General features: G+C 43.7%; 1 protein-coding gene across 1 annotated transcript in view; it reads right to left on the minus strand.

Annotated features, from left to right (window-relative positions):
* Positions 1–13,128, minus strand: part of LOC115203425 (cell migration-inducing and hyaluronan-binding protein) — a gene marked incomplete in the record, with an annotated part of 60,087 nt that extends 46,959 nt beyond the window's left edge. Inside the window, 5 exon segments of the mRNA XM_029768118.1 lie at positions 2,257–2,436; positions 4,478–4,714; positions 5,282–5,420; positions 6,282–6,419; positions 12,983–13,128. Coding sequence (XP_029623978.1) covers positions 2,257–2,436; positions 4,478–4,714; positions 5,282–5,420; positions 6,282–6,419; positions 12,983–13,034 — 746 coding nt within the window.
* Between the last annotated feature and the right edge of the window lie 518 nt (positions 13,129–13,646).

The following is a 13,646-nucleotide window of genomic DNA, read 5'->3' on the forward strand; positions in this document are numbered from 1 at the left end:
AATGCAATAAGTCTGAATGCACGATTAGCTCACTTAAATGCTACTCACTAACCCTCAGTTTAAGAGTTTTTTTTCTCCAAGGCCTGATTCCAGCTGTATTAGGTTTTCTTATCATGGCTCAGTTTACTTTCAATTTTCCATGCATTCCTGAGATACTTTAATACAGTGAGAGAGCGAGCGAGAGAGAGAGACTTGCTAGCATATGTTTTTTCCTTTTATTTCTTCTTCTCTGCCCTGCTTTCGCTAAGCAGTCCTGTGCCAGGAGAGATAAAGAGACACTGCACAAACAAAAATGGAGATTTCTGGTGGCTAGACCAGGGAGAGGGAAAGTAAGAGGGAGAATAAGTGAGACGATGTTATGCTATGCTACGTTGCTATGCTAGGTCAGCCAGCACAGCACTGCCTGACAAACAGGTCAGGAGAGGAGTCATCTGCTAGCGCTACGCTAGGAGGCTATGCTAGGTCAGCCAGCGCAGCAATGCCTGACAAACAGGTCAGGAGAGGAGTCATCTGCTAGCGCTATGCTAGGAGGCTATGCTAGGTCGGTACGCTGGGTGGCTACGCTAGGGGGTTATGCTGGGTGGCTACGCTAGCACTATCATGCTCTGCACGCACTACCCCAGGGAAACTACAGAGAAAGGCTCAGGCTCCTGTGGCTCAGGACTCAACTCACAACACACCAAGTCAGGGCCAACTGGTGGCTTCAAGGTGTCTTAACCCTCGGCTGTGGCTATAGATTAGAAATAAGACATTCAATGGTAAAGCTACAAAAAGTGATTCATCATTTAGCATACCACTTAGTATCTATTTTAAACAATTACCAGCAGAACAGAGAACTCTAACATTCCATCTGTCCATGTCCTTTGATTTCAAGTTCCTTCCAGCCCTGGCAGTTGCCCCAAAGACAGTTGGTTCAGACCAAGCAGCTGTAGAAATGGTTGGCTACAGATGGATCACAATGCATACGTAGGTGTTCCTTTTGTCCAGGTGGGAAAGGGCTGTGTGGAGTGCAATAGAGATTGCATCATCTGTGGATCTGTTTGGGCGGTATGCAAATTGGAGTGGGTCTAGGGTTTCTGGGATAATGGTGTTGATGTGAGACATTATCAGCCTTTCAAAGCACTTCATGGCTACGGACGTGAGTGCTACGGGTCTGTAGTCATTTAGGCAGGTTTCCTTTGTGTTCTTGGGCACAGGGACTGTGGTGGTCTGCTTGAAGCCTGTTGGTATTACAGACTCAATCAGGGACATGCTGAAAATGTCAGTGAAGACACCTGCCAGTTGGTCAACACATGCCCGGAGCACACGTCCTGGTAATCCATCTGGCCCCGCAGCCTTGTGAATGTTGACCTGTTCAAAGGTCTTAATCACGTCAGCTACGGAGAGTGTGATCACACAGTCGTCCGGAAGAGCTGATGCTCTCATGCATGCCTCAGTGTTGCTTCCCTCGAAGCGAGTATAGAAGTGATTTAGCTCATCTGGTAGGCTCGTGTCACTGGGCAGCTCGTGGCTGTGCTTCCCTTTGCAGTCTGTAATAGTTTGCAAGCCCTGCCACATCCGACAAGCGTCGGAGCTGGTGTAGTATGATTCAATCTTAGCCCTGTATTGACGCTTTGCCTGTTTGATGGTTCATCGCAGGGCATAGCGGGATTTCTTGTAAGCTTCCGGGTTAGAGTCCCGCACCTTGAAAGCGGCAGCTCTACCCTTTAGCTCAGTGCGAATGTTGCCTGTAATCCATGCCTTCTGGTTGGGTTATGTACGTACAGTCACTGTGGGGACGACGTCCTCAATGCACTTATTGATAAAGCCAGTGACGGATGTGGTGTATTCCTCAATGTCATCGGAAGAATCCCGGAACATGTTCCAGTCTGTGATAGCAAAACTGTCCTGTAGTTTAGCATCTGCTTCATCTGACCATTTTTTTATAGACCGAGTCACTGGAGCTTCCTGCTTTAATTTTTGCTTGTAAGCAGGAATCAGGAGGATAGAGTTGTGGTCGGATTTACCAAGTGGAGGACGAGGGAGAGCTTTGTACACGTCTCTGTGTGTGGAGTACAGGTGATCTAGAATTTTTTTCCCTCTGGTTGCACATTTAACATGTTGATAGAGATTTGGTAGAACTGAACTGATTTAAGTTTAGTAAGTCTTCCAAAAAAATGACCTAATACTAATATCAATCATCACAATGATATACATGTATAGTATAATATAGGTTTCAAAATTCCCTGGATGGAGGACAGGGGTCAAGGAACCTACCGGAAGCCCAGGCGGTGGAAGTCTTTACTCCCCAGCTTGGTGAGGATCTTCCTGGCCGACTCCTCTAGGTTGTTAGACCCCTCGTCATTGACCACCATGGCCAGAATCATCCCATTGTCTACCACATCTACATACTGGGCCAGGCGACGACTCTCTTCTTTACTGCGGTATGTGTCAAACCTGGGTAGTGGAGTGGGAGGGGGAGGTGAATGGTTAGTCTATATCAGTGTTTCCCAATTCCGGTCTTCCAGTACCCCGAATGGCACACATTTGTGTTGTGTCGGACAAAAACACCCGATTCAACTTGTCAAGGGCTTGATGATTAGTTGACAAGTAGCATCAGGTGTGCTTGTCCGGGTCAGAGATGGGAAACACTGACCTATATCATAGCTACATAACAGAGCACAAAAAAGACCTTCATACAATCACTCCAACAAGCGTCTTCTTCTGAAGGTTGATCTATGGTGGATATTCTGATAAATATACCAACAAATATCAGTGAATGAATTGCACACAGCCCCAATACAGTCCCATGGGAGCTTACTGTAAGATCTTGAGGGTGAGGTCTCAATTTGGTTGTGTGAGGAAATTGAGGTCAATGGTAAATACATTTGTCAAATGGGGTTTTATTTTCTCAATGGGTTCAGTTTCTGACGCAATACTCAAGACTTGCCTTCTCTTGGAAGCAAAGTTTGTTTTGTTTAATTGCTTTTTAACTATTGTTTACCAGTACTCTGACGGCAAATTAAATGTTTTTCTAACTACAGTACGTATTAAATGTTTTCTGACATTCTTTATTCAATCAGAGATGTTGAACGATGGGATAGGGAGAACATTATAAATCTAATAGATAGTTAATACCAACAGGAGTGTGTTTGCTATTCTCCCTCCTTTCTAGTGTCATATTATAATTGTCACACCCTGATCTGTTTCACCTGTCTTTGTGCTTGTCTCCACACCCTCTAGGTGTCACCTATCTTCGCCATTATCCCCAGTGTATTTATATCTGTGTTCTCTGTTTGTCTGTTGCCAGTTCGTCTTGTCTTGTCAGGTCTTACCAGCGTGTTTTTCCATCTTCCTGCTTTCCTACTTTCACCAGTTCTGACCATTCTGCCTACCCTGACCCCGAGCCTGCCTGCCGTTCTGTACCTGCCTGACTCTGACCTGATTACAAACCTCTGCCTGCCCCGACCCCGAGCCTGCTTGCTGTTCTGTACCTTATTGACTCTGCCCTGGATTACGGACCTCTGCCTGCCCTGACCCAAAGCCTGCTTGCTGTTCTGTACCTTATTGACTCTGCCCTGGATTACAGACCTCTGCCTGCCCTGACCCCGAGCCTGCTTGCTGTTCTGTACCTTATTGACTCTGCCCTGGATTACGGACCTCTGCCTGCCCTGACCCCGAGCCTGCTTGCTGTTCTGTACCTTATTGACTCTGCCCTGTATTACCAACCTCTGTCTGCCCTTGACCAGTCTTTTGCCTGCCCCCTGTTTGGGTCAATAAACATCTGATTCTAGCTGTCTGCATTGGGTCTTATCCTGAGTTCTGATAATAACACTATCTGTCATGACTTAAAGATAGAATCTGCATTAGAGGAAACAGCTCCGCATTTTGCTTCCGCTGTCCGCCCCAGCACTTTTGTTATAATTGTTTTGTGGACTAAACAGAGGTGAGGTGTGTTGAGCAGAGTGGTCAAAACTAAAAACAGCAGTACATATTGTGCTGTTCGCTTCCCCTTGCAATGATGTCAGAGTGGGAAAAAAATGTGTTTGATGTCTGCAGTAACTTCTTTGTTGTAATATTTCAAACGGACAAGGCAGTTTCACTATGAAGGATTCCAGATTTAAAGAGACAACCAATTCCTCCAGTGTTGTTTTTTTTGTAACATGTTTGCTTATCACAACCGTTCTGTTACAACAGGGGTGTTGAAGTTATTTATTTTCAGTGATTGTTAGCAGGCTAATGTTGCTACTATTAAACAAAGTTAAATAGAGTTTAGATGTAAAAAACAGTAAAGGTGAAAGGGTTACAAAATTCCAGTAACTTTCCAGAAGTCCCCAGGTTTTCCAGAAATCCCAGTTGGAAGATTTTGGGAATAAGACGGTAATACGCAGGGCATCCTTCCAACCAATATTTCTGTAAAACCTGGGAACTTTTGAAAAATGTACCAGAATTGTGCAAGCCTAGAGGTGAAATAAAAACATGACAACATATAAAATACCTATCATTGTGGAGGACTTCTCCAGTCTTGGGGTCAATGACGTGAACTATGATACCCCGGTTTCCCCAGCCCCTCTCGAACAGGTAGCTGTTGTCCTCGCTCTCCCCTGGGTGCAGGGTCTTGTTGAGGAAGGTCCACGACAGCTTCTTCTGCCCATGGATCTCCAGTGTCCCTCCTGTCCCCACACCAATGTACTTACGGCCAAAGTAACTGTGCTCTGCGTCTGTGTCGTCAGACCTGGAGAAGAGTCAATGATTGATCAACCAATTAATCAAGAATTTGGGCTAGAGGGTTACACGATAGGGGATAAGGGAATATAGACTAGGAGATACTAGTTAGAGGCTAAAGACTAGGAGATAAAGGCTAGGGGCTAGGAGATAGAGGCTAGGAGACAGAGGCTAGGAGATAGAGGCTAGGGCCTAATAGATAGAAGCTAGGGGCTAGGAGATTGAGGCTAGGAGATAGAGTCTAGGGACTAATAGATAGAGGCTAGGGGCTAGGAGATAGAGGCTAGGAGATAGAGGCTAGGGGCTAATAGATAGAGGCTAGGATATAGAGAATAGGGGCTAAGAGACAGAGTCTAGGGGCTAGGAGATACAGGCTAGAGGCTAGGAGATAGAGGTTAGGAGATAGAGGCCAGGGGCTAGGAGATAAGGGCTAGGAGATAAGAGTATAGAGGCTAGACGATAGAGGGTAGGAGCTAGGACAAAGAGGCTTGAGACTAGGAGAAAGAGGATAGTCTAGAGGCTACCAAATAGGTTGAGGGCTGAAGGCTATGAGCTCTGGTCTGGGTTCAAAACCCACCTTCCAAATAAGGAGATGGTAAGGTTGCCCTTATACGGGCAGTCAGGACTTCCTATGTGCAGCTGTCCTCTGTTGCCGATCAGAATGTGTTTGGTACGCAGTAGGATGGGACGATACGAGTCTGCTATCACTAACTTTCCTAGAGAGAGCAATCGAGAGAGCGAGAGAGAGAGCGAGAGAGCGAGAGAGCGAGAGAGAGAGAGAGAGAGAGAGAGAGAGAGAGAGAGAGAGAGAGAGAGAGAGAGAGAGAGATCTTTACTGGTGAGATCTCCTGACAGGTATTTCATGCCCTGGGGCTGACACATCACATCTCCCTTCCTTTTATGATGTCACTGAGCTGTGGCTCACACACACACACACACACACACACACACACACACACACACACACACACACACACACACACACACACACACACACACACACACACACGGGGAGGGAAACTCAATAACCCTTTATGAGGGCTGCATTTCACGATAACGTCCATCTGACAGAGGTTATATAGTCCTGTAGTGAAGTGGATGAGAGATGGGGACTTTGATTTGACTGTGTGTTAGTGGTTACCAGGACACACAGTATCAGGTTCCTAACTCACACATACACATGTAACCAGTGTGAAATGGCTACACTGTTACATTGATGATGTTGACCCAGATCACTGGTTGCTGTGGAGAAGGAGAAGGTCAAAGGGGGTGAGTGTAACCCATGTGAAATGGATAGCTAGTTAACATCATTTAGCTAGCGGCATTTCAAATCGATGACGTCACTCGCTCTGAGACCTTGAAGTAGTTGTTTCCTTTGCTCTGCAAGGGCCGCGGCTTTTGTGGAGCGATAGGTAACGATGCTTCAAAGGTGACTCTTGTCGATGAGTGCAGAGAATCCCTGGTTCGAGCCCAGTTTGTGATGAAAGCAAGACTGTTACACACACACAATTGATGGATAAAGTAAATTTGGGTGACAGTTTAACAATATGATTGCAGACACACACACACAGACGTACCTCCGTTGAGGATCTCTATAGAGTGGACAGTTGCTGAAGAGGTGAGGATGACCTTTCTGCCGTAACCAATGGTAACATGGTGGGCTTCACTGTGGCCGGGGGTCCATGGCTGCAGGCCGGGCTCCCTGTCTGGACACACTGTTGGATAGACCAATAGGGTTAACGTCATGACACATACAGATCTCACTGATGTTCTGATCTGGCCCATAGTTTCCACCAACAAACCCTATGCCAACATCCTATAATTCATTCATCAGTCAATGTCATTGATTGGACGGACACCAAACATGCCAGCCAACCAGATCTTCCCCTGGGCTAATACAGATTGATTAATAGGTTCCAATCGACTGGTTTTCTCCATGAAAGAACCCAGCTGAGAAACCATCGGACACAGCAGTTTGAGAGTTAGGTCTTGGAACTAGATCTGTCTGGGCTTTAGCCAAATCCTTTGTCATTCTCATGTCGTGTCTGACTCAAGGAGTTGGCTAAAGAACTAACTGTTACTGCAACAATGGGTTAGACAGCTAGCAGTATAGCTCTGGGGAGGCTGGAGGTTCAGAGAGAGAGAAAGAACAGTTCAGAGAGAGAGAGGAAAAGAGAGAGAGAGAGAGAGAGAGAGAGAGAGAGAGAAAGAGAAAAAAGAGAGAATGAGAGAGAGACATTTGAAATGTCTGTGAAATGTCTTTATTCTTTTGCCACTTTTGTGATTGTAGTGTTTACTGTTAATTTTTATTGTTTATTTCACTTTTGTTTATCATCTACAGTACTTCACTTGCTTTGGCAATGTTAACATATGTTTCCCATGCCAAAAAAGCCTTTGAATTGAAATTGAGAGAGAGAGGGAGGGAGGGAGGGAGGGAGGGAGGGAGGGAGGGAGGGAGGGAGGGAAGAGAGAGAGAGAGAGAGAGAGAGAGAGAGAGAGAGAGAGAAAGTAAAGGGAAGTATCTGGGGTCAACCAATAGGTTCAGAGTTCCTACTTCCTCTGTGTGATCATGATGTGAAGGACAGTGGTCTGGCGATCTGCAACAGGCGTTGCACTACACTGGGCAATGACATCTGCACGCACACATACACACAGTATGCCACACAAACAAACTCAAATAAAACATGAACACAGGCAAAAACACAAACTTACGGAAGCCCAAGGCAAACAATAACAAGAAAAAAAGTAGACATTTGGAATTATCTCGTCCGAACAACTTGGTATCTTGTTTGAACGACTTAAGCTCAAATGAAATGGGAAGCATTTTTTTAAAGCTGGTGAACGAGCCTGCTCATGCTGAAAATAGAATGCATATGACTGAATGAAAGAAGACAGGCCGCGAGTGTCAACGGCGTCCAAATCAAATCAAATTTTATTGGTTACATACACGTGTTTAGCAGATGTTATTGTGGGTGCAGCAAAATGCTTGTGTTTCTAGCTCCGACAGTGCAGTAATATCTAACAAGTAATATCTAACATTTTCACAACATATACTGTACCCAATAAACGCAAATCTAAGTAAGGAACGTAATTAAGAATATACATATATGGACGAGCGATGTCAGAGCGGCATGGACTAAGATACCGTAGAATAGTATAGAATACAGTATATACATATGAGATGAGTAATGTCAGATATGTAAACATTAAGTGACTAAGATACCGTAGAATAGTATAGAATACAGTATATACATATGAGATGAGTAATGTCAGATATGTAAACATTAAGTGACTAAGATACCGTAGAATAGTATAGAATACAGTATATACATATGAGATGAGTAATGTCAGATATGTAAACATTAAGTGACTAAGATACCGTAGAATAGTATAGAATACAGTATATACATATGAGATGAGTAATGTCAGATATGTAAACATTATCAAACAAGTATGACGTCATAGCGCTTCAAATTAGAATGCAAGGGACTAGGGACTGTGTCTACGTGGAGCGATGCTGGTAAAATGAGCAGGTCAATGACATTGTAAAGGATTTAAAGGGATTGTTATGATCTTCCCTATGCTAAGTAAACTAAAGAGGTAGTTTCAAATGGATTGGGTTTATCACACATTATTCATATACACACTGACACAACAAACATATACCCACATACGTCCTCTCTCCACAACTCTCCCATCCTTAACCACAGAGTATTTCCTGAGCATTCAGAGTGAACGGATAATAATATCATTCCCAAGGAAGCGAGGCCAAGTCTCGGCGTGCTTGGCAGCGGACATGTGGAAACGCTGACCTCAACGCTTTTCAGACTGTTTCATCAAAAAACACAGTGTACCCTGACTGAACTCTGTCTCAAATGACACACACACTGCCACACACACAGACAGCCAGCCACACACATACGCACACACACACAGACAGACAGCCACACACATACGCGCACACACACAGACAGCCACATACACAAGTGCACTGCTTTTGAGCGGAGCCACATAGGGTTAGCCACATAAATCTCTGGTCAAACATAGGACATTATATTTAGGAGGTTTTGAATGCCAGGAACGATTTATAAACTGAAACAACGCCTCGAGGACCTTCAAATGGACTGGATGCAAGTTTTCAATAGGAAATTGTGTGTGTGTGTGTATGTGTGTGTGTGTGTGTGTGTGTGTGTGTGCGTGTGTGTGTGTGCGTGTGTGTTAGGGTTATCGCGATACCAGTATCAAGATAAAATGATACTTGATTTTCCATGGCCAAACATGAAAACATGAAGCACTTGTAAAATATTGTGTGCTGTAGATTGGAAAATAAACAAATGTGGCTCTGGATGACAACATAATGAAGTTTATTTCCAGTTAGGACGGTTTCCGTCAAGAGTGGGCTCCCGAGTGGTGCATACTGTAAACAACAACATCCCACAAAGCATACTGTAAACAACAAAACAACATCCCACAAAGCATACTGTAAACAACAACAAAACAACATCCCACAAAGCATACTGTAAACAACAACATCCCACAAAGCATACTGTAAACAACAACAAAACAACATCCCACAAAGCATACTGTAAACAACAACAAAACAACATCCCACAAAGCATACTGTAAACAACAACATCCCACAAAGCATACTGTAAACAACAAAACAACATCCCACAAAGCATACTGTAAACAACAACAAAACAACATCCCACAAAGCATACTGTAAACAACAACAAAACAACATCCCACAAAGCATACTGTAAACAACAACATCCCACAAAGCATACTGTAAACAACAACAAAACAACATCCCACAAAGCATACTGTAAACAACAAAACAACATCCCACAAAGCATGCTGTAAACAGCAACAAAACAACATCCCACAAAGCATACTGTAAACAACAACATCCCACAAAGCATACTGTAAACAACAACAAAACAACATCCCATAAAGCATACTGTAAACAACAACAAAACAACATCCCACAAAGCATACTGTAAACAACAACAAAACAACATCCCATAAAGCATACTGTAAACAACAAATCAACATCCCACAAAGCATACTGTAAACAACAACATCCCACAAAGCATACTGTAAACAACAACAAAACAATATCCCACAAAGCATACTGTAAACAACAACAAAACAACATCCCTCAAAGCATACTGTAAACAACAACAAATCAACATCCAAAAAAGCATACTGTAAACAACAACATCCCACAAGGCATACTGTAAACAACAACAAAACAACATCCCACAAAGCATACTGTAAACAACAACATCCCACAAGGCATACTGTAAACAACAACAAAACAACATCCCACAAAGCATACTGTAAACAACAACAAAACAACATCCCACAAAGCATACTGTAAACAACAACATCCCACAAAGCATACTGTAAACAACAAAACAACATCCCACAAAGCATACTGTAAACAACAACAAAACAACATCCCACAAAGCATACTGTAAACAACAACAAAACAACATCCCACAAAGCATACTGTAAACAACAACATCCCACAAAGCATACTGTAAACAACAACAAAACAACATCCCACAAAGCATACTGTAAACAACAACATCCCACAAAGCATACTGTAAACAACAAAACAACATCCCACAAAGCATACTGTAAACAACAACAAAACAACATCCCACAAAGCATACTGTAAACAACAACAAAACAACATCCCACAAAGCATACTGTAAACAACAACATCCCACAAAGCATACTGTAAACAACAACAAAACAACATCCCACAAAGCATACTGTAAACAACAACATCCCACAAAGCATACTGTAAACAACAACAAAACAACATCCCACAAAGCATACTGTAAACAACAACAAAACAACATCCCACAAAGCATACTGTAAACAACAACAAATCAACATCCCACAAAGCATATACTGTAAACAACAACATCCCACAAAGCATACTGTAAACAACAACATCCCACAAAGCATACTGTAAACAACATCCCACAAAGCATACTGTAGCTATTGTCTATTTCTGTCCTCAACCACTAGCTCTCATTCTGTGAATCCCTATGGAAAAGCAGATGAGATGATTCTTTGAAGAAGTTGCCCTTAGGCAGATATCTAGGATCAGCTTTTCCTCCACGGATCTAAATCCTAACCATTATGGGGAATATGCTAAACTGAGCTTAGATCAGTGTCTAAGGGGATCTTCATCTTACTCAATTGGGCTCTACCAGTAGGTAGCAGAGGGTGTTAATAAACAACATCATGCATTAATTATATATATTTATATTATTTTTACAGTAAGTTTGACAATAGCACTGTTTAAAGTCTTTGTCATTATGTTGGTACTTCATGATGTGTTTTAAGAGCACACTGACAAAAACAGCAGAACACACACACACACACACACAGACGCACAGAAAGACATGATGTCGTGTGTGTGTGTGTGTGTGGGTGTGGGTGTGGGTGTGTGTGTGTGTGTATTTACAACTGACAAAAACAGCAGCATAAACACATGCCTCCCTCCTACTGCTCATGTTACTTTTCTGCCCTTTAAAGGGTAAGTGGGATTACAACCCAATCTGGCAACCAGAGGAAAGTCAACCTGGCAACCGAAGCTAGGCCTTCATGTTAGTGAATATACAGAGTAGCTTACAGTCAAAAACAAAAACACTATGATAGGAAACAGCAGAGAGAGAAAGAGAGAGAGAGAGAGAGAGAGAGAGAGAGAGAGAGCGCGAGAGAGCGAGAGAGAGAGAGAGTGAGAGAGAGAGAAACATTGCTTTGGCAATGTTTTCCAATGCCAATAAAGACCCTTGAATTTAATTGAACATTTAACTGAGAGAGAGATGGAAGGAAATGTAACTAGAAATATTTGTTATGTGTCTGTTAATATGAAAACCTGAGCTATTGGAGTCAAGCCATGGCTTTAGAGGCTGCCCTGCCGCACACAGACACACCCACCCACCCACCCAGACACACCCAGACACACACACACACACCCAGACACAGAGGGAGAAGGTGGAGAGGGAGATCCACTCTCCTTTCCTCACACGTGGCAGACACAGTTATACCTTCAATCGCTCAGACTGACCTACTTCCTCCTTCTCACTCCCTCCCTCCCTACCGCTCCCACTTTCCTTCTCCTTACCTCTCTTCCAAACCGTCCCCATCCCTCTCACTCCCTCGCTCTTTCCATCTCCCTCCTCTCGCTCTCTCTCCTTCCATTTCCCCCCCTCCATTGTTCTCCCTCTACCTCCTGCCTTCTCCTTCTATTACTCTGCCTCCCTCCATACTCTCTCTCCCTTCATCTCTCTCCTCCATTCATCTCTCACCATCCATTTATCCTCCTTCATCCCTCTCGCTCTCCATCCTACTCAACTACAAAGGTCAAATACCTAAAAATTGTTGTTCTGCAGCTAGTCAGGGCTATGTTCCACTACAGAAAACTCTACCCTCTACCAGGGCCATGTTCCACTACAGAAAACTCTACCCTCTACCAGGGCCATGTTCCACTACAGAAAACTCTACCCTCTACCAGGGCCATGTCCCACTACAGAAAACTCTACCCTCTACCAGGGCCATGTTCCACTACAGAAAACTCTACCCTCTACCAGGGCCATGTTCCACTACAGAAAACTCTACCCTCTACCAGGGCCATGTTCCACTACAGAAAACTCTACCCTCTACCAGGGCCATGTTCCACTACAGAGAACTCTACCCTCTACCAGGGCCATGTCCCACTACAGAAAACTCTACCCTCTACCAGGGCCATGTTCCACTACAGAAAACTCTACCCTCTACCAGGGCCATGTTCCACTACAGAAAACTCTACCCTCTACCAGGGCCATGTTCCACTACAGAAAACTCTACCCTCTACCAGGGCTATGTTCCACTACAGAAAACTCTACCCTCTACCAGGGCCATGTTCCACTACAGAAAACTATACCCTCTACCAGGGCCATGTTCCACTACAGAAAACTCTACCCTCTACCAGGGCTATGTTCCACTACAGAAAACTCTACCCTCTACCAGGGCCATGTTCCACTACAGAAAACTCTACCCTCTACCAGGGCCATGTCCCACTACAGAAAACTCTACCCTCTGACCTGTCGTAAACCACTAATACCTCTCTAATACCTGTCATAACACAGTCATAACATTCATAAGAGCTGTAATATCTGCAGTACTGACCTGTCGTAAACCCCTAATACCTCTCTAATACATGTCATAACCCAGTCATAACGTGCATAAGAGCTGTAATAGCTGCAGTACTGACCTGCCTGGATGATAGGCAGCACAGCCATCAGTAGTGGGACGCACGTCTTCATCTCTCAATGAGAAGTATGGATTACTGGCAGAAGAGAAGTTTTCTCCAGAGTGTGCACTTTAGAGTGTGCACTTCGTAGGGCTTAATGTGGATTAGCAGGGATGAGGCCAAAGGCACCTGCAATAAGAACAGATAGAAGACAAATAGTGTTAAACCAAGGCTTGGCATCATAACATGTGCAGACACACACACACACACACACACACATACACACACACACACAACTGGCTTATAACATTCCATGGTGCCATGCTCTTTACAGTCAAGGCTTTTGAGGATTTGAAAACGTTGGTGTTTGAGACTCATCTTCAAAGAGTTGGAGGAGAGAAGTTTTCTCCTATATCTCCCATCTCTCAGGATCAAAGACTAGCACAGTGACTAACGTAGCATAGCCACTGGGATAATAACAGTTATATCTCACTGCTTTTACACTAGTTATAGAAAACACTTACGTCACAAGGAGGGAAAACCCTACTGTATGAGGACATGTATCACAGACTAAATGTTGGGCCCAATTAAATTGGCTGTTTCTTGCATTGTATTGAAGCAGTACCTGTTTTTACAAAGGTAAAAAAACGAAACAGTTATTATGGGTATTCAAATAAATGTAATT

Source organism: Salmo trutta, chromosome 12, assembly GCF_901001165.1.
Source record: "Salmo trutta chromosome 12, fSalTru1.1, whole genome shotgun sequence".
Classification (NCBI taxonomy): Eukaryota; Metazoa; Chordata; class Actinopteri; order Salmoniformes; family Salmonidae; genus Salmo; species Salmo trutta.